The 22,293-nt window shown below is 40.7% G+C and overlaps 1 protein-coding gene across 7 annotated transcripts in view; it reads left to right on the top strand.

Moving 5' to 3' along the window:
• Positions 1 to 22,293, top strand: part of FGD5 (FYVE, RhoGEF and PH domain containing 5) — a 77,198-nt gene that overhangs the window by 12,374 nt on the left and 42,531 nt on the right. For all 7 annotated transcript variants that reach the window (XM_088061714.1, XM_014251687.2, XM_014251685.2 and 4 more), the window contains 3 exons: positions 15,108 to 15,237; positions 16,466 to 16,524; positions 16,635 to 16,665. In XM_088061714.1, coding sequence (XP_087917840.1) covers positions 15,108 to 15,237; positions 16,466 to 16,524; positions 16,635 to 16,665 — 220 coding nt within the window. The remainder of the gene's footprint in view (positions 1 to 15,107; positions 15,238 to 16,465; positions 16,525 to 16,634; positions 16,666 to 22,293) is intronic.

Below are 22,293 nucleotides of genomic sequence, written 5' to 3'. Positions count from 1 at the left end.
CCTGTAGAGCACTTGTGTTTAACATCTGGTGATACCTTATGGAATTGCTACACTGTTGATGAATAGCCATGTACAACTCTTCTGTCACACTTCAAAGAACAGAATGTGAGTGTTATAAAGGATTATTATAAACCAGAGACCTTCCCTACTGTGTATAACTGGGGAACAGCGGGGCGGGAGGGGAGTTCACAGAAACTCTCTGATGAGAAGATTCACTGTTTAATTTTCTTGCTTAAAAGGACAGACATTTAAAGTGTGAATGCAGGAGAATTCTAGCAGGAATTCTCTAGCATTCTCTAGAATTCTCTAGAATTCTCTAGCAGAAGAATCCTAACAGCAATACCATGATTTTAATCAGCTCTGAGAAATACAGCTGTGGTATTGCATCAGATGGGTACAGAGAATGGCCACTAAAAACTCCTGAAGCCTTTCACTCCTTGGATAAAAAAATGCAGCTGAAGCAATTGGTGCAGCTAAAGCACCTGATTGTTTTTTATACATGTGCAACCTGCCCCTTTCTATGACAATTAATTCAGGTGAACTGTGGCCTAAAGCATGAGGCTATAGTTGTTTCTGTCCCAAAAAAGAGCAAATTAGGGGGAAGCATTCTAGAGATAATCAAAATAGCCTCATATAAAAGGAGTAGTTATGAAAGGAGAAGCAACACTAAATTCCCAGATATTTCTGTCATTTTCTAGAAGACAGGGGCAGAAAAAAGACACATAGTTTGTTAGCTGGTTTTGACCTGTACAACACTTGCCCATATGCTGACCATATCAAGACTTCTCATCCCAATGAGCAGTCCAGTTACCTTACTTTTCTGTTTATGGTAAAACTCAAGGAGAATTTTGTCAAGAAGATAAAATCAACTCATGCTTTGTTTTTCTGCTTGTCCTAGCTAGAGCTCCTCAGTACAGGCATGGCTGTCAGAGGATATCCAAAGAAGATGCACTTGTTCAACACAGTTCAAGCTGTCTTTTGTCTCATTGCTATGTATGGTAATAGCAATGTAGCTGACATTGCCCTGTATTTGTAATAGAAGCAAGCCATATCTATACTGGAGACAAATCTAGGCAAAGCAGGCTTTGAGCTACAGATTCAGTACAGATTTTAGATAGCTGTTTTGGGAAAGATTTTCCCATCCTTTCCTTTTCTTGCTTTCGCAGGAAAACAAATTCTAGCTGCTGATTCCACTCAGTTCCTCGTTCTCTGCTTCTTAAATTCCTGCTCTGTGACTACACTAAGATAGCATGCATCCCTAGCATAGATGAGAAACTAAGAGACAGAATTTTTGTTTTGTAGGTCTAGCATTTCCCAGGGCAGGTGATATGTCAATGTTTGTTATGGAGGTAGGACAGAAGTGGTCTACTAATGGGGATTAGCTCCTTTAAAGACCTGTATAGGTCAATTGTATGGAATTTTGCTAACATTCATTAAGTTGAAGAGAAACAAAGTGTTCATGAGCATTGTGAGAGGTTTTTTAAAGAAACATTTTTTTTTTAAATCACTTATAAAAATCTCTGTATAGTTTTTCTTTATGTCAGTGTGAAATGTGCTGTGCTCTAGATCTTGTAGATAGGAGAAAGTCCCATGAAAATGCTGTCATGGAGGGAAGGAGGATCAGGGACTGAGCCTAGAAACAAGGGAAAGAGACATCACTTGTGAGCTGGTGAACAAGATGGAAAATCAAATCTCATAAACTTTCACCAGTTCTTGAATTTTGCAGCATCAACCTGAAAGAAAGCTTTGTAAGTTCATTGCAGAATAAGGGATCTTGGTACTATACTTGACTTCAGGCCATGCACAACCTATTGAAAATCTTGACGACAACAGCCACAGCTAGCTCTGACACGAGTCATGTTTTTATTTCTGTTTACTTGAGTCTGAATTGCAGCAGGGAATTGGAAGGTGATAGCAATTAATTCAAGCTGCTTATAGACAGGGAGCAGAGATAACCCGTTGCTGCTGAGAGCTGGGCGCAAGGCATGCTCCTCCTTGCATTATCAGACATTAGAGACAAAAAACCAAGATATTAGGTGCTCTTGGATGGCAGAGTTTTTCTAGGGAGCACCTCTGAGAAGTGTCTCTAGACAGTATCAGTAATGTCATATTAATACCAGAGAATGAAAGATTTTAATACATTTCCCACATGCAGGTATCACTTTTCCAGCAGCTCCATGACAGGTCTCCTGTTTCCTCATAGCTGTGGAGCTGTTTGTCTTGGTTCATGCTCGGGACGCAGATGTGTGGGGACAGTATAGGATGTGAGGAAGCCAGTGTGCTCCCCCAGCACAGCTTTGCATTGCACATCACCATCCTGCATACATAGCACAGCCTCAGAGGGCTGCCACTATGCAGATACAACATACTGGATCTCACCCTGGCTTTGTTTATGAGAAATCAGTCTCATATACCTCCCAGGAAGTGGTCCAAAGACCTCAACAGATGTTGGCTTTATTAGCAGATGGACTCCGTTGTGATGGCTATTTTAGTGATCAAATTACAGTGCAGAAAAGAAGGAATGTGTGCACATCACCCTCTTCATGTCCTGAGGGCTTTTGTGCCTGGGTCGACTTCTCTGTCTTCACTGTTTTCATTAAATGAACCAGAAATACATTTCCCTGGGGTTACACAAAAGGGAGAGAGTCTGCTGTGTATTGCAGAATTATCGTGGATGATGATTATGGAGCACAGAAGTGATATTGGTGTGATTTAAGCATTCCTAGCACCACACAGAAAGAAAGCACGTGCTGCAGACAGGGTGATAAAATGTTTGTAATGGTCAGGCCTTTTACTGTCTATAACATGACATATTATTGCATGCCTTGTTCTGTGCATGCTTTTCTCCTCTCTCACCCACACCAGGAGTCTTACTGAGAAGATTTATTAAAGGAGAAATTGAACATTAGAATGCTGTAGCCTTTCCAGAATCCACTGCTCCATGACACAGGGTATATCTCTAGATTAGATTTTTAACAAAACAACAGAATGCTATTGCATTTTAAATGCAAAGCCAGTCTAGTAGTTTATGGTTTATTGTGCCATCCAGAAAAGTTATTTATAGTGTACAACACATTTTTAATTATGCTACAATAATTCTTCTTTTACAGGACCCAAAGAGGGGCTAATGTAAAAACTCCCTCTAAAAAACTGGTGTTCAGTAGCATACAAAAATTAATTTTATTTAAATCAACCAATTAGAGTTACTGGATGGAAGAACATATTTAAGAGGTGCTATTTGTTTTGCCAAGAAGCCTCCAAAAGAGCTTATAAAAGGATCCTTTCACTTGAGTAATTGGCTGGATGAGTTAGATGCTATCCATCAAAGGCACAAACAGATTCAGACCTATCATTAGTGAGCACCTTTTGATGCTCTGATTCATGCTACACCAGCTTTGTCAGTATCAGAGGGATACTAAAACTTCTTTTTCTCAAAAGAAATACAGCTAGGTACTGATGAACTGAGACAAGGGATAGTTGCATATGTCTGCTCCACAGTCTCCATCCAGCTATTCTCAGCTGTCCCAAATTAAATACCTCTTCAGTCTGGTGGCAGTTTGTCCTTATGCCTTGAATACATTTACTAAACTGGGACATTAACCCACTGCATTCCCTGATGGGCCCTCTGGGCAGGTGGACCTCATCAAGAATAGCTAGTTCGGTGTTTCTGATGAAAGTTTCTTATCCTCTTACATTTCAGGTATCAGTCTGCATTCTTAGTTCTGAGAGTTGGCTAGAAGAACTCAGAAAAGACTCTTCCTTAGCACACATGTCTACAGAAGTTATGGACTGCATACAGTGCAACACATCTTTGAAGTCAAATCTTCTGGTCCTAAAATAGAAAAGGGCAGTATGTGAGGTAAAACTGGGCACCTCAAAATCTTTCCTTTACACTTTCTACTTTCACACTGCTAGGCTTAAAAAAATCCAGACAGTGGCAGTGAGATAAAACTGCATCACAATGAATACATCCAGGGTAAAGAGCTACTGTGAGAATGACATATATTAAGTTGTCTGGACAAGTAATTTATCTCGCCATTTGATTGCAGTTTTAAGAAAAAAACACTGCTTCAGTGGCTACAAGAGACATACAACATGCGTGCCTAATTGAAAAGTCTGAGAAAGAATACCCCAACAAAATAATACTTTATTCATTATATTTTTCTAATTGTTTCATTTGCAAGTAAAAAAAATAGATGCTGAAGTAAATTCTGAATATTTTTGATTTGCAGAATTAAGATGGTTTTGACTTTCCACCATTATTTGGGAGAGGAGCCAGAATTATTTAATAGATTAATCCCAGCCAAATGTTACAAATCTATATAATTTTTAATCATTCCAAACCTGATTTTCCATCTTAAAAAAAACTCAGCCAAGCAAAAGTACAGCCAACTCTAATTTTAATCTGGGAAATTTACATGACCTCTTAGAAGATAGAAGAGAGTACTTTGCTTCAGCCATACAGATTAGCAGTAAAGCTGTGTCTCTCCTTCTGGAAATACTCTGCTTTAACAACTGGGTGAATCTGTGAAATGCAAGAAAACTTAGTTCACTTGATCCTAGTTTCACTGCATTTTTCCCCTGGTTTGTCCCCAGATTTGGCTGAGTGGTGTTGACAAAGCAATTGATCCTGGTAGTACAGGGAAATAACAACTCACCTTCCATCTTAAGAGTAGGGCAGGGCAGCATGGTGTTCATTATGTTGAATTTACTGTGAGTTTTTATATGGAAAGTGTGGAATAACAAACCGGCAACAAAATGAAAAGAGAACATAAAGACTCTTGTACCAAGTTTTAGTGACTAAATTACACTGCCAAAAAATAAACAAAGTAACAATAATCAGGAGCATATGCCTAATCTCCAGTCTATGGTATGTGCCATGTTAATAGACAGTTTCATTTTGTGAAATGTATCATCTTTTTCTAAGAGGATACAGGACTCATAGTCAGAGCATTAGGAAACGTGTCATAGTAGGAAAAGTGACTATGTAAGTGGAATCTACATGAAAAATGGTACTATGCCAGATGTTAATTTGGGGTACATTTGTACCTCTGAGGATGTGAACAGCAATTTGTGATTTGACTGCCTTGATGATTTATGCTAGAACCTGAACTTAGAATGAGCTGAAATTTTTTTCCAAAAGGGAAACACTCACACAATTGTATGTGAACCATACATCTGTTTTGACAGAGTTTAAAGGAACTCCTATATGCTGTAGCCTAAGATATAGAAAACCTAGTCTCTGCTTCTTGCATGTCTGGTTTTCTAGATCACTTTAAGTGATGACTTTGAATCAGTCAGCACTGGTAATTAGATTCTGAGTTTTGCACTACCCAATGCCTAAAACACCAGCCACGGGGAGAAGGAAATACCCACAGGTTTTGGTCTCAAAACCCAAAAATGGACACAATCCTGTTTTATTTCTAGATCATCTGAAATAATTTCTTTTCAGTTTTCTGAGGTTCAACAATAAATTCCTACACCTCAGATGTTGCAGCAAAGAAAAACAATGGTCTCCTGGTCAAGTTCTGTACGAACTGAGCTAACACTCCAGACTGCAGTAATCAGAGTTTTTCATTCTACATTCTGCACTCTTGGGCACTCTTCTGCTGCTGGATCTGATTGACTGATGTTGTTACTGCATTGAAGGGGATCTCTTATATTCATACTTTACAAGTGTCATTTCCATTTTGGAAATGGCAGTTACAAACCAAGGGTGTCCTACCGTTCCTAATACCAGTTTTGAAATTCCATTTTCTGCCCTTATTCCACTAAGTGTGTAACCAAATGTTATTCTACTTACACATGGATGAAACTGAATTCAGTAATACTATAACAATGCTTAGAGATAATTCTTGTACTAGGACTCACTATTGTTCAAGGTGTTTGTAACTTCACCTCTAAGCAAGGTACTATTTGCAAGAAATTAGTATTTTGTCTATCATAGCAGATTCAGACTTTGTAAAGTATTGGTGTTGTGTTACTGCTACTTTTCCTAATTTTAGAAAAAAAATATGCTTTTATTGAAAAGAAATCAAAAAATCCCCTGAAAATTCTCATTACCTGTATTGGAAATATTATTTTCTCTGTAATCTAAAAGGCTCTAGGAATGCTAATTTTAAGTCTTTTTCCCAATACAACTCTAAAAAGCGTTAAAAAAAGGCAATGTTCTCTACCATAAAAACCAGCGCCTCTGTGTTCCACAGTCCTGATGTCTTTTGGATTCAGGTGCTGAGAATACAGATTTGTGTTAATAAACAGATCACTAAAAAGTCTGTCTGCAGTAAATGATGATTGATTCAAGTTCAGTTTTGTGTTTGTGTTTCACTGACACAATCTGCAAGCTGGTGTCCTCCATTGAGTTTTCACTACTATTATCACTTACAATTATGTTAAACTGAATTCTGAAAGGATTATAATGAGTTGCATCCATTTGCTACTGTGATAATCACATTTACCTAACTGACACCTAGTCACATCTCATCCAGGCTAGAGTTCAGAATCAACAGTGTAATCCTGGCTGTACTCTGAATTTTAGGACTAAAATATGTGCAAAAGTACAGAGCAACTGCTGTGGTGTATGAACCTGGACACACTAAGGAAAAGGACTTGTACAAATATTCTAGTTCTGTGTAGCTCACTGTAGTCAATAAGCTCCTTGTGCAGCTATGCAACACATCTGGATCAGATTCTCACCTATATAATATTTTAAACCTGATTATTATGCTTGTAAGATATCAGAACCATACACAAACATGGAACATCTCCAGGAGAGCCCTGTGTGTGACAAAAATGCCTTGGTTCTGCTTGGCTCCATTTGCAAAACTCCCACACCATGATTGATGCAGACCTTTTTCTGAAGTGTTTATCTACAATGTTTTTATGAATTATAATTCTTTGGGGAAGTAGTACAGCTTACATCTTTCGTTATTGGTGTTCTTCACCAGCGTGTGCCTTTGTGCAGAAATCACTAACTTGACTGCCTGAAAGCCACTGACAACCTATAACTCAAGAACCCTCACCACCAGCAGAAACAGCAATACTAGCAAGCATGACCGTTAAATAGGAAGAAGAATTTCACAGCACAGTACTTCTGTCACTGCCAAGCACTCAGGTCTTCATTACGCCCATCTTTGCATTGCAAGGACTGAACACAGCAAAAGGTTATCACAGATGGGGAATGATAGGGTGATGGAGATCAACAAGGCTGTGATTTAGCAAGGGAAAGAAGGAAAAGAGAAGCATAAAAAGAATCTTAAGGAAAACCTCTGCTGAGGCTGTTGGATATGAAAGCTCTGGGGTGCCTGTGACACTAACGATTTATTGGAAGTAAAAGCTCTGTGATGGCTGATGTGTGATGTAAATAATATGTTCAAAGGAGTCTCTAAAGGGTAGAGCTGCCTTTAATAATATATTATGTATTATTGGCTCCCCATTGTACCTTCTGGCACAGTGGGGTGCTGGGTGTGGTGCAGCTGAGCGTCAGCCCTTGCTAGTTCATTGCCAGGTCATCTCTGGGGAGGAACCGTTCCCTGTTTATCGGAAATGCAGGACGAGGGCTGGAGGGCCAGGCTGAGCACAAGCTGAGGCCACCACAGCTCACTGCCTCTCCCTCATGCCTGGGAGAGCAGGAAGGGGGTATGCCACTTGTCTGAGGCCCAAGGACACTGTGTTTTGTTTTCAGGCATGTCCAGTTTTTACTGCTGTTTTGTTTCACCTAGTGTTTTAAAGCCACAGGACTGGGGAGAGTAATGGTGCTCACAGACAGCTATGCACCACAGGGTATGTCGCTGAGCCTGAAGTATGGATTGGCTACACAGGTGCCTCAAAGCAAAAGCCTCAAACCATCCATTCTAGCACGTCTGGAACATGGCTAGTGAAACCTCACTCTCAGGCTTTCTCTTATCCCTTCTCTACTGATAGTGCCCCAGGCTGGGCCAGAGGACATTCCCTAAGATGGAGCCCAAACACCTTTGCGCTCCTCACTTCCTGCATTCCCTTCCAATACTAGACCTGCACCAGCACTGTTCTGCGAGCATCTCCACGAGCAGTGGTTTAAGCTGGGAGAGTTTTGGACCTAAAGGTGTCTGGAAAACAGCAAAAGCCTTATGCACCTGACCAAAAATCCTCTTCCCCTCTTCTGTATTTTGCACCACAACAATGAAATTGAAATGCTTGTGGAATTCGAACCTTTCTGGCCTTAGCAGGCAAACAGTTTATGCCTCAGAGTGTGAAATGTGATTATTCCTGTGTTACCTTGCCATGACAGGCTGTGTATGTTATTAGCAGACATCATGTCTTTCTTGCCCTTTTCAGACTTCAGATACAGTATTTTCCTTGCTGATTTGCCATAGGGAACTGACTGGCTAAACACATGCTGCACTAATAGGCATTTTCTTTTATTAATTTAAAATGCATTTGGACTTTAATTTCCTTTAGTAATGAGCCTCCCTTTTGCAGAATTAATTAAGCCAATCATTTACAAATGGATACAGGGAAATAAATAATCAGTTTTAATAAAACAGGGTACTTCAGCATTCCATTTTATCTCCCAAATTACTATAACTACATTGAGTTCATACTATTTTAACTTTTTGCAATAAGAATGTCACTGTCTGAGAGTTTGAACTAGCAACCACTGGGCTTGGGACTTGAGATAGGGATACTGCATGAAGAAAAAAAGCTGGATTCAATCCTCTTGGCCCAACAATGGAGGGTTGGGCTCTTTGCAGATGTTGATTATTTTCCCTTCCCACTGCATAGCGTGAATTTTATATATGTGAGTTTTGCATAACCCAGCTGTGTCCAGGTGAGATTCTGGTCTTGCCTCCAATACATTATAACTAGTTATGAGCTCAGATTCCTGTGACAGAGGAGTTAAAATGGGCACAGGGTGGAGTCTGTGGATGGGAAGGTTATGGCAGCAATTTAGTAGTCATTTGTAAATTTAGCATATGTGATCTGAGCTGATGTGTCAAGGTCATCACCACTCATTTGGTTTCAGAGAAGATATATTTGTAGAGGGTGTACTCTACAGAGAAAGAATAACTTTTTGTACCTTCTGAGGTAGTTCTTATAAGCTTGTTTTGCTGACTCAGGTCAAATAATTGCCAATGCAATCACTATTACACACAGAAAAACATTTAGGGTCCTAACTGTCATTAATTTCAGAGCTTTGGTGGATCTATGTCTAAATAAACTCAATATCACAGCCATTCTCTCTTTAGCAAATATTTGAAATTATTGTCTTTTAGCAGTCCAGAAACATGGTTTTGCTAATGAATGGATGAAATATCCCAGACAAAAAGATATTCTGTTACTACACAACAGGCAGAGCAGAAGTCAGTGCTTACCTCAGAAACCCAGGCAGTTCACTTTCTTCCCATTGCGACTATGTGTAAATATTGAATATGGTGAGCACTGCGTTGATAATTACTGACAAAAACACCTTTAATATACCAGTTTCACTATAGAAATGGGTCCAAGGACATGATTTCTAGCCTCTTCTACTGCTTCCTTCATCTTGTGGTGAAAGTTTTGGCCAAATACTTCCATGATCTTTACTTGCAGGCACTTTTGAAACAACAAAAAAGTTTCAGAATATATATAGGGAGGCTCTTTGGCCTTCAGGTATATTGGTGGTAATTAATTTGCATCATCCAATTTGCAGTTTGCAACAGGTGCAAAGAAAATAACTATTCTCTCTTTCTCTGTCCTGATATTGACTGGCGAGATAGAGTGAAAGATCACAGGGAGGCAGCAAGGAGGTTATCCAGGCAGTCCAGGTGTCTGAGTGCTGAACAGATACCTGTTAACCAAATGATGTCACAATTGTTGAAACATCAGCACACCCTGGACACTGTTTTTGGAACTCATTAAGCAAGGTATCCTTTGCTGACCTCTTGAGTTTTATTAGCTGGGATCATCCTTTATGCAGTATATACCTTATGAAGACAAACTATTAGTTCATTTCAAATATGAACACAGCAGAAGTTCCTTAACTGCTGCACTTGTACATAATCTTCTTTAAACTGAAACACATTGAAACTTACTTCCAAAAGAAATCAATTTAGTCCAGGGAAAGTAATTCAGGTTGATGGGTGATGATGATTATTGATAAGCTACCCAGTCTCCTCCTCCAGAAACTGCATTTTGTAATATGGAAATACAGTTATAAAAGTCCCCTGTCCTGGGGCAGACACATGAGAATGATGGACGTGCTCAGGAGCTGTGATGGGATAATCTGAATGTTCTTACTGGCCACATCACACTTGTTTTGATCTGAGGTGGGTTCAGTCAGAGGATTCTTCTGCTGACATGCTCCCTACCATATGATTAACATGGAGACAATCTCTCCCTTTACTCTGTCCTCCTGATACTCCAGCTGGAGTACTGAATACAGGTCTGAAAAGAAAGACATGGACTTGTTAAAGTGGGTCCAGAGGAGGAAAAAAAAAATGCTCAGAGGACTGGAGCACCTCTGCTATGGAGACAGGCTGAGAGAGCTCGGGTTGCTCAGCCTGGAGAAGAGAAGGTTTTGAGGAGATCTCATTGTGTCTTTCCCATACTTAAAGAGGGCTTTTAAGAAAGAGTGAGAGTGTCTTTTTACATGGGCAGATAGTGATAGGAAAAGGGGGGATGGTTAATGGTGTTAAACTAAAAGAAGGGAGATTAGATTAGACATTAGGAAGAAATTCTTTACCTAGAGAGTGGTGGGTTGCCTGGGAAAACTGTGAATGTCCTATCCTTGGAAGTGCTCAAGGCCAGGTTGGATGAGGCCCTGGGCAACCTGGTCTAGTGGAAGATGTCCCTGCCTGTGACAGGGGGATGGAACGAGATGATCTTTAAGGTTCTTTCCAATCTAAACTGTCCTATAATTCTGTTCTATGATTCTATGATCACAGTGGCACTGAAACTCCATGACATCTGAACCCTGCACAAATGCTTACTGCTTCAAGGAGATGCTGTATTGTTCTTGACTGACCAACAAATTCCTAGGACACTTTCACTGTCAGCTGCAGAATTGGTTGCAAGGTAGAAATACGCTGTAACTTTGTCCCAACAAACATGATGATACCTTATAGGCACTAGGGTGGATCTACTGCACTAGCATTTGAAGGGACACCTCCAGCATACTTCAACAGCCTAACCAGCTGTACTTCAGATGTACAAGGAGCTACTTGGTGGAAAGGATGAGTACTCCACAGGTATAAAGCATAGCTGAGTGGTACTCTGCAGGAAAGAGGACTCCCCTTCTCCCCTCATAATTGCTCCTGGGGCATAGACCATGAAGCAGAAGGCAAGTGAGATTTATGAGCCTTTCTTTAGGATGCGTGACTTAATTCATTGAAAGCAAACTGCAAGCAATCTGATAATTTGTGATACAAAGGACTTACATCACCCCAGTGGAAGTCACAGGCCTTAAGTTTAGATTTTCACCAATTCAGGTTTTTTTTTTGTTTGTTTGTTTTTTTGTTTTGTTTTCTTTGTTTGTCTGTTTAGTTTTGTGGTTTTATTTTTTTTCATGGAGCTGGTGACTCTAAAGGAGGAAACAAGACATCATTGGGAGTGTGGCCAAGAGATGAACATACAGCCAAGTGCATTTGTTTTGTTTTGCAAACAAGAATACATGGTCTTCATAGGTCTTTATTATAATAACCTTGGCTGGGTACTGTTGCCACTGTTAAATCACCCACTTAAATCCCTATATCTCACTAATACTGACTGAATAATTTCTAAAAATCTTAAAAAACTGATGTGATCATTGCTGAGGAATGGGTCAGAATTTGCAAGGTCATTTGAAGGACAGATGTGAAAATAAAAGAATGGTATGTATCTCTTTTGGAACCGCACATTCAAGCAAGAGAAAATACAGTATTTGTCAATTTGTGATTCATGTCCCGTGAGCTCTCACACCTGTTGTGTATCTTCACAGTGCTCTCTCATGCACGCACCATCTGTGTTCAAACTTCCCAGCCTGTGCTCTGCAGGGTTCACAGGTAATAGAGACTTGTGTCTGGACTTTATTTACAAAGTGCTAGTACAAAGATTAGTTCAGCTTTCCTCTCTATGATGGCTTCACCTTCCCCTCAGTCACTGAGGTCACTTGAGGCCAAATGTAAGCATATTGTAGGGGCAGGATAACCAGAGAGTCTGTAGGCCAGAACGCTTTTTTAGATGTAGCAATACATGTGCAGAGGCAAAAGTAACACATAACTAATAGGGTGCTTCCATACAGTTTCTTCCTACTCTGTACCTATTAGCATCTCTGCTAATAATTATAATGTAACTGGTACTAACTAAAAAGACTTTTGCTGCACCATATCCTCCTGTATTTATTCAGTCAATGAAACATCAGACTGTCACAGAAGGCCCATTTCTCCCTTTGTTGTGATGGCTCACTCTTGGAATGATGACAGACAGTTGCTGAAGGAGCAGCAGATAATGTGCCAGCAATCTGTTCTCATCCAGCCAAATCATTGCTACAAGGAAGAGAATGAATTGGGGATTACCGTGTCTATTGAGATACTGCAAACTCTCGGACTATTTCTTCCCTTGTTCTTCACACCCACACTTTTATTTGCAACTTCCATTGCATTAAAGCTTATTGTTTCCAGTAAGCTCAGTTAGCACTGCTTTTAATGAACTAAAGTATCACTTAGTCATTCCTGGGCACAATTCAAGCCTTCGGAAGCTACGAGTGCTAGGAGATCACAGGAGCATAGACATAAAAGATGGATGATGACATGTGAGTTCATTGAATTAAGCATGTGCAGGGTATCAGGAAAGGTGCACTGCCCAGGAGCTTCTGTGACAATACAGAGCAGTCTCAGAAGCAAAGACCAGAGTGATATTGGAGTGGTCACAGAAGAGGAGACTGGAGATGGTGGCACAAATACACCCATACGTATCCTGTGTCCAAATGAGATCCATAACATTTTGAGACTTCTCTTTAAATTCAAGTTGGTGCTACTGGGATGCAGGTCCACTGTAAACAAAGCTTTGCAATAGTTTAGCAATATTGCAAGTTTTGGTACTGCATGAACCTTTAATAATGCCATTCATAATGATTACAAGACTAATATACTGAGGAATTCTTCCCAAGTTATAATGTGTTCTTATATTAACATAATGCAGTCATTTATCAGAGAGAGAGAAAAGGAAGGAATACCTTAATTTCATGTCTTCTGATACAATTACAAACTGCAGAAGGACTGTGTGAGTGAGGACTGAGACTGGCTACATTTTTAAGTCTCCTGAGCTATTCCTGTGTTTGCCTTGCTCTTGTTTCAAGGTCCCTTTGCTGTTGAAGCTGGACAGGTTTTCAAAATATGGTGATGTCACCTAAACTGAAAAACTGTAGATACTACTAATTATCCAGAGTAGACAATGGTGAGGAACAGTCTTATGGCTTGGCCCTTTGCCCAGCCATGACAAGCGCACTGGGCAGCCTGTGAGAACTCCTGGACTCTGCATGTAAGGGAAAAGCTGGAGGCATAACAGAAAGGCTGACAGCCACACTTGCATGGGAGACACATAGCCCTGTTTTCAGCTTAGAAGTAAATGCAGATATGTAGGGAGTTTCCTTTCTGAAAGGAAATAAAAATCTGGTCAGTGACCTTGGGAGTCTCATCATTGTCCTCTCACTTACATTAGCTCGTCTTTGCCCAGCCTTCTATTACTCTAGTATTGGCTTTGAAGCCTTGTGTTTGTTCATGTCTGGGATCTCCAAGCGGAAGATTAAAGAAAAATCAAGAGATGAAACAGATCCATGGAAGGAAGTTAATGTTTCAGAGGAAATGAGATGTATAGAAATAATATAAACCGAGTTATCCAGGCCCACATTACAGCCTGACCTGGCTGGCCAACATGTCTGCTGGAAAACATGGAGAAGTCAAATTTTATTTCTCAAGACAAAAGACTTGCCCTGTTGGCTGAACACTGGAACCTTGCCCTGGAAATGTAAAATGCTTGGGGCCACTGTGGTGTATAAGCTGTATATAAACTCCCAGAATGACACTAGTCAAAAAACCCAATCTGATCCTTGAATGTGAAAGCTCAGTAAAGTCAGGTAGGAATAGATGGGTGTTACAGCTGATATATACAGCTTGGTATACATCTTTTGCCAGTGCTGAATTAGTGAGTTATGTGTTGCTATACCAAGAGCATATCAAAACTGGATGGCAGCAAAAGCTGATGCTAAAATGGTTGGTAAATTGAATAATGCTAATGGATAATTGGATGAAGTTCAGAGATTTTAGAATTATTAAATCATAGGTGGCACAACGTAGTAAGACACCAAAATCTTCACTTATTTAATAAAAAGTCAAAATGAAGAAACAACTCAAATACAGCTTGTAAGTACACAGTAACAAAATCTGGAAATCTGCCACCAGTTCAGCAAAGGTTTAACAAGATCCAGCAACTGGAACTTGGAGCTAGGCATATACAATTCAGCTTTAGTCATACTCCATGGAGGTTTTGAGATCACTGGCAATTTTAATTGGAAATTAAAAAAAAAAAAAAAAAAAAAAATGCTGTGAAGCCACAGGCCTGTATTGCACTGGCCTGTGTTTCACACCAGGTCCAGTACTCTTACTGCACAGCTTTCTCTGGGTATCTGGAGCTGAAGTCATATTCCCTTGAAACAACTTGAGGATTCTGAAGCCTGAGTATCTTGTCGTTTAATTTATGTCATTGGTATTGCCATTATACTTTTCTCATCCCTTTGATGTTTTTCCAGAAAACCCATTGTCACAATATCTAACTTCCATTTTAAAATGTTAGTGTGATTTTATTGTATCTGTTTTGAGGGGTTGTCTAGGGAAGAACAAAGCAGTTCTGGTTGCAACTAAGTATGAAGTTTTTACTCCAAACTGGGCCAGAACATTGGTCTTTTGGGGAAGCTTGAACAAGTTCAGTTAACTTCCCATGACTCCTTCAGAGTCTTCTGATTGCCTAGATGGTTTTGAACCTAGCAGCTAAAAACAGCCCTGCTTGATAAATCTTGCTTTCCAAGTCCTGTGGTTCTGCAGGGATTCTATATGTCTGACCACAGTGAATCTGGGAATAGCACCATTGAGCTACTCTGTTCTGTTTTTCTGCAGCGCCTACACTGAGCCCTACAAGGTGTGCCCAGTCTCCATGACACCAATGGAAGTTGTCACATCAGATGAGGAACAAAAGAGTTCAGAAGATGATGAGAGCAGCCTTGGTGATCCCAGTCTTACCAACAAGGTAAAAAGAAAGCTAAAAATGGTTAACACATGAAACCTGGAGAGGGAAAAGTAATTTGCAGAAGAACCTGGGTTCTCAGCTCTCTCTGCTTTTTGTCTGGTGCTCATTTAGAAATAGTAGAGCCATCAGTCCTTTACTCCCCCACTACACTAGGAATAATTTACCTCTACTGCACACAGCAAAGGCAAAGAATGTTGTCTGAAATTGAACAGCGGAGGCAACATAAACAGCAAGAAAGGCCCAACTTGAATGTCAGGAAAAATGTCTCACTCCAAAGCATTTGGTTGCAATCTTGAGGATTTAAAATTATAGTTGAGTCAAAAAAGACAGATGGAGAAGGTACTTGAGCTGCACACAAACAGGGAACAGTAAGCAGAGTCTCAAAGGTCTCAAAACAAGCAGGGCAGCTACTGACTCAACAGCAGCAGTACATAAGAATGTTTTTGCTGCTCCTTATACATTTCCACTGGGTGGGCTTGGTTTCCAGACTCCAGTAATCATTGTGTTTTGCAAACTTTTAACATATTAAAATATGCACTCATGTGCACATGCACAAAACTGAAAGGTGCTGGAGTTGGGAATTACAGATTTGTGTGCCTTGAGGAAGTCACTTGCACCTCAGAGCCATACAGTTTGCTTCTTCCACAGTTATCTGTGTCTTCCAAGATGCCTACCAGTTAAACAGATGTCTCTGAGATTTCAAACAATGTTGTCTGGTGAAGTATTGAAGTAATTCTGGAGATATTTATGGCCATTTCGTTTAGACACTTTGTTTAGTATGCAATAAAGCCCTTTTCCCTATTTGCTTCCACAGGTCTCACTGACAGCAGTCAGAACAGTTTGGAATATGACCATTTAGATAAAGAACTCCCTTTTCCAAGTGCTATATCCTCAACAGCCATGAAGCTAGTCTGTTCAAAGTTAAGCAGTTTCTGCTTCTTTGACAATTTTGGACCTGTAAAAATCCACAGAAAATTTCACTCCTCCTTCAATAGCAAAACATTTTTCAAACTTGCCATCTGTATTAGCAGCTATTATATTGTACTATATTACTAGTATTTGAATTTGGGAAATGACCTGTTGTGGAAAGTCCAAGATGCCAGACACTGAACAACAAAGAATTAATGCCTGGTCACTATTTTTACTATAAATGGTTCAAATGGTATCTAACACTGCTTTACTTTGTAGAATGAGAAATCTCTTAATTGCTTCTGACTTCTGTTGACAGAAGGAAGGCCAGTCTAGAGCTTACCTCATTGCCCAGGAGCTAATGTCTTCAGAAAAAGTGTGAGTTTGTTTTTACAATGTACCGGTTGCTCTTCTAAAATTGAAGCTATGCAGTCCACCCTTCAGTATTCATTTGATGACAGTTAATAAAAGTTTGTCTTTCTCCCCAGATATGTGGAAATGCTCCAGTTGTTACATATGGTAAGTAAATAATTTTAATCACTGAAGCCTAGATACCCTTTTATTTAGCTGCAATTTAAAAGACAGAAAAGCACTGAAGGGATTTAAGTGAATTTGAGGAGGAATGGCTTACTGTGAATCATTCAAATCTATTATTTGTCATCTAGAGGGAAAAGCATTGACCAACAGTTGGGGTTTGTTGATGCTGAGACTGGTGTAAGATGCAGAATAAGCCTAGTGCAGAGAAGGAAATGATGATAAACAGGGGTGAACATTCTCCCTTCAGAGTGAGACAGATGGGACTTGAGCTATGAAGCATGGGGATTTGGTTTCAATGGACTCACTCTACTTCTGTTTAAGCTTCTTGTTTTCTGATTATGCAGTATTGATAATTGCCAGTGTGCTTTGCGTATCCACACTGTGTCACAGTGTTTTGGTTTGAGACAACTTAGGAGGAGGATACTCTAACATGAGTTACCTCCCCGTTGCTTTAACAAATCCCTTTCCACCAATAAGGAGAAAGGAACAGGAGTGGATATAAGTGAAAAAATACCACTCTATAAAAAAAGAAACAGCAACAGGCAAAAAACAACAGTAATACTCACTAGTTACAAAGTTGCTGAGCCCTCACAAACTCCCAGGAGCAAAGATAAACTCCAAAGGGCAGAGTAACCCCTCCCCCAAGATGGCGGCCTCCGTTGCCCACAGCGGGTCTGAGACAAAGGGAAGATGGCGGACAAACCCCCAAGATGGCGGTCTCTGCAGACAACTGCCTGTGGGGAGACAAAGATGGCAGCAGCCCTCCCCCCTCTCATCTCTCCAGCAGCAGCAGCAGCAGCAGCTCCGTTGACAAAGGTGGCCAGCACCCTCTGGCATCTGGAACCTGGTGAATCCACAGTGCCAGCCTCTCTGCCTGTCCCTAGGCTGGCGGCATCCAATAAGCATTGGCACTGCAGCCCACAAACCACTGATGCTTGTGCTGTGCTGCTCTCTTGGGTCCCTGTTCCAATGGGGGCTAGGGACAAAATGGACACTCAAACACACCAAAAACAGCAGCTCAACCCTAAGCAGTTCTGGCCTTGCGCTGCAGGCAGGTGTTGCAAAATTCACTCTGAGAGTTTCTGATTTTGAAATGCAGCCTCTCAGGCTGCTGCTGTTTCCACACAGAAGCAACTCCCTCCTAAGGCCAGAGGGAAACAAAATCAAACCAAAGCATAGCCTCTACCTGCATTGCCTCGGCTATCTTGCTCTGCAAGAACAAAAGGGGAAAGTGCAAGAGCTAAGAGGCAAGAGAGTCTGCTTGGTCAACCTTAACTTGAAAAAGACGGGCACCGTCTGGTTCTGTTTCTGGCTCTGCCATGGGGTCTTAATGAGACAGTAACAATTCTGGCCTCAGATAAGTACAGAATACCAAAACATTTTGGGTTACCCAGGACACACAGCTAGTCATCATGGGGGAAAATACAGATTCTGGTGTCAGAAACTCATGAGAAAACACCCAGAAATAATCACTTTTAGTGCCTAATAGAGAATTCTTGCATGGCATAAACTGACTGGTGGCTTTGTCCTGGAATACTCTGTGTCCCTTTAACAGATCTGCTTCTGCTTCCCTGGAGACTGGTACACAGCTTAGGTGACCTCACTGTCAGTATCTTTCTTGGCTGTTAGTTGAAAGATAGTAAGAAATAATAGCCACCACACAAAGCATACTCACTGCTGCTTAGAAAGAAATTTCCTGAGAAGGCAAGAAGTAGCCCCAGGTTGTCCTTGGACGACACCCCAAACACTAGCAGTGGAACAGGAACTCTGATGGGGACAAAAGTCAGTACTTTTGTCAGTAAAATAATGACTTTGTCAGTAAAAGTAATTTACTTTTTGAGGTCAGAGCTCAAAGGATACTGTGACCATGTCACTGAATTGGGATGAGCTGTCAATTCCCTCAAGGCAGAAAGGTCTTGCAGAGAGACCAATTAGAGAGGTGGGTCATCATCATCAACCATATGAAGTTTAACAAGGACAAGTGCCAGATTCTGTGCCTGCAACAGGGCAACCCTGACTGTATATATAGACTGGGGAACAAGAGGCTGGAAAGCAGCACTGTGGAAAGGCACCTGGAGGTCCTGCTGGCTGGTATGGATCTGTGCTAGCTGTGCCCTGGCACCCAGGAGGGCCAGCTGTGTCTGGGAGGGGGCATTAAGCACAGCAGGACCTACTGTCCACAGATTGTCCTGCTTTGCTCTGCACTGACGTGGTCTCACCTCCTGTCCTAGGGGCAGTTTTGAGCACCGCAGTATAAAAAAAGACATTAAGCTATTAGACAGTGCCCAAAGGAGGCCACAGGGGTGGGGACATGTTTGGAGGGGAAGCCCTGTGAGGAGTAGCTGAGGACACTTGGTTTGTTCAGCCTGGAGAAGAGACTGAAGTCAGACCTCATTGAGATTTCCAATATCCTCTTGAGGGGCAGCTGAGGGGTGGGTCCAATCTCTTCACTCTCATGACTCAAGAGAATGGTTGGAGCAGAATTAGCAGAGGTTGACATTGGGTATTAGAAAAAGGGTTTTCACCCAAAAGGCTGTTGAGTACTGAAACAGGCTCCCTGGGGAAGTGGTCAGAGCACTAAGCCTGTCTCAATCCAAGAAGCATTTGGGCAATGCTCTTGGGCACAGTGTGGAATTGTTGGAGTGTCCTGTAAAGGGCCAGGAGTTGGACTTGATGATCCTGATTGGTCCCTTGCGACTCAGCATATTCTACGATTCTGTGATATTGCTGCCTGTTCTTTGTGCCTCTCGAGCAATCTACCAAAGCAGCAGAATCAGATACTTTAAGGGACTTAGATGCTTAGCTAATTAATTTGCCGATACTTTGATAACTTGATGATAACCTGCCTAGCCATTTTCCTCTTCTGTCCTGGCTTTCCTCTGATTTATGCACCACCAAACACATTATTTGACACCAGTGAGACATAGCGTAGTTATCTGCTGTTCCATGGGGAAGCCAGGGTGCTTTCTTCATCTGTGGGATACATGGCTTCTGACCATTGAGAACACTCAAGGAACTCCTTATTGAAATCAATATTTTCAAAAGTATCAGAAAGAAAAAGAAAAGGAAAAGGCTTTGCCAGCTTCAAAGAAAAGAAATATCTATACAGGAAATGACCTTGCACAGAAAGTATTGGCCTCTCTGCACCTTCATTAAAATATTCTTCATCTATTTAATTTTCCTTTTCCAAATACATTTGTGCTTTGGTACATTACAGACAGCATGTAAAAGCAGACCTGAAGCAGAGCGTGTATACAGTGGAGGGAGAGTATTAAGTGGAGGTGTTGAGGAGAGGCATTTCATTTGCATTATATCCTGGCATTTCCATATACCTCTATGAGATAAAAGTGGCTTACTAATGCCAGTAAACTTTTCAATATATAGATCCTGATCTATATTTCAAATTTCCTGATCTATTTCAAATCTTGAAATGTGCTTCAGTGCCTTTATCCACAAAATAAATGGCTGCACACCCTCATGGCTGCTATAGCACCATATTACTGTCAGGCTGCCTTGCCTATGCTGTTAGTGGGTCAGGAAAGAAATGCTTCAGGACTTTCCCCATCTCTTCCCTTTTCTGCTTCCTCTGGTAAATCCCTGTGTAGTGAAATTTGCTTCCCTGCCTGACTATCCCTCTGGAGTAAAGGGATCTTATGAATACTTTGCATGTTCTCATTATTTTCCTAGTTATGAAAATAACGAAGGAAAAGATAAAAAGGAAAAAAAAAGAGAAGTTAATATGTCAAATGAAAGTAAGAAATGGGCATAAAGTAAACCCTTGAATGAATGTACTGGTGGGCAAAGTTAAGCCACTTATAGGTTGTGAAATGTCAGGATAACTGTAACTATGCATTGTGACATTCTCTGTCCCAATTCCCTGGGATAGAAAGTTTGATGAAATCTCATCAGTTTTAGAATTGAGAGGAGCCATCAGACAGATGAGCGATCACCAACCGTATGAAGTCTAAGAAGGGCAAAATCACAATTTTGATTAATTGTTTCCTTATACGGTGGAAAAGCTCTTATGCGTCTTGACCCATACACTCCTTTAGGGGTTACAGGAGGCTTTTCTTCAGCAGAGCCAACAAGCAAGTTGCTCAGATAAGATTTAATTGTTTGTATGAGTTGGCTTTCTAACTAGTGAGGATGCATGAATAGAACCAGTGTCAGAGAATGAGGGAGAAGATAGAAACAGGCAGTCTGTTTTCACACTCGTCTGCTAGTTCAGGCACTCTTGGATTTAGAAGAGGTCAAAAATCTTTGTGGAAACAGGCTCAGAGGGTATATTTCTGTGTTTCATTGACTGCTTGTTACCCTGGCATATCCCATCTCTACTGCTGTACTCTGACATCTGTATACCTACCTACTGCAGTGGCATTCAGAAATAATCTGCAGGTTTCTCCATTGTAAACACATTCAATCTAGAAAACGCTGTCACTTTTTCAATCCCAACTGATGTTGGATCTTTATATTCACCTGTTGCCCAGTGTATTGTTCAGAATATCTAGAGAAACCATTACCAATTTTATAACATGTAAGTCCCTTAGAATGTGGGGGTAATATTTCCTATCCAAGGCAATTTTCAATACTGCCATAACACTAGAAGATACAATAATCTAATTGTTCTTTTTTCCATATTTGAATAGTTTAAGGAATAGTCACGTCAGCAAAAAATCATGCTTTCCTGTGCACTTGCTGTTGACACAAGTTCCACTGGCAGATTTCAGAAGCAATCAGAAGTGACCACAGTCACCAGATTTCTTTCAAGGTACAACACACTGTTCATGGCCAGTTAGGACCAAAGACTTCCTTGACAATGTTCCTCAACCCAGGCATACATTTCTGTTTCCCACCACCTTCTCAAGAAAACAATTTCTAAATGCTTATGATCAAGACTCAAGTTTCATTTTCTCATGTATATCAACATATTGGTAAGGAAGGCAAAGAAATAAACCACACCCTAGCTGCTTTCAGAAAGGAAAAAAAAGGTTTTTCTTAAGCTTGCAGCAGGAGCAATTTCCCATCTCATTTGCAGGCTTGGCTAGTGCTGCTGTTCATTCAGCATAACAGAATCTGTTTGGCCTTTCAGTGTAGACTTTAATAAACTGATTGATTGCCAAAATGATGACATTTCCATACACCCACTCTGCTATTGAACTGAAAGACTGGAAACATTGTGTTAGCTCACAAACTTGGTATCAGTTGGTGTGGTAGTAGAGATAATAATCTAAAAGATTAGCTGTTACTTGCCTTACTCAAAGCTAATGGAGTTCTCTGGAGCAGGGAGTTAAGAACTCGTTCTGGTCAGATGGAACTGGCAGGGCCTTTTAGACAAGTTCATGACTTCTTGGTACTCACAGTTTTTCCGAAGTTAATTAGTCTTTGAGTTTCCTTCAGGATAATTTAATCTTCAAGCTTTGTCATTCTGTTTTCTATTATGCTTCCCCAGCAATGCAGGCTGCACTTAACATCCTTTTCTTAGTGCTTGCTCCTGAACAAAATGCTGCAGGTGGCTTTCTCTGCATAAAATTTCATGCATCACCAAGAAAGTTTATTTGCTTCCCTTCAGCTGGTCTGTTTGAAATGCCTATACAAGATGTACACAAATCA

Source organism: Pseudopodoces humilis, chromosome 13 (genome assembly GCF_049639895.1).
Source record: "Pseudopodoces humilis isolate 2021_Gansu_Grassland_sample_001 chromosome 13, ASM4963989v1, whole genome shotgun sequence".
Classification (NCBI taxonomy): domain Eukaryota; kingdom Metazoa; phylum Chordata; class Aves; order Passeriformes; family Paridae; genus Pseudopodoces; species Pseudopodoces humilis.
Note: the sequence above shows the minus strand (reverse complement) of the source record. Positions and strands in the feature narration are given on the sequence as shown.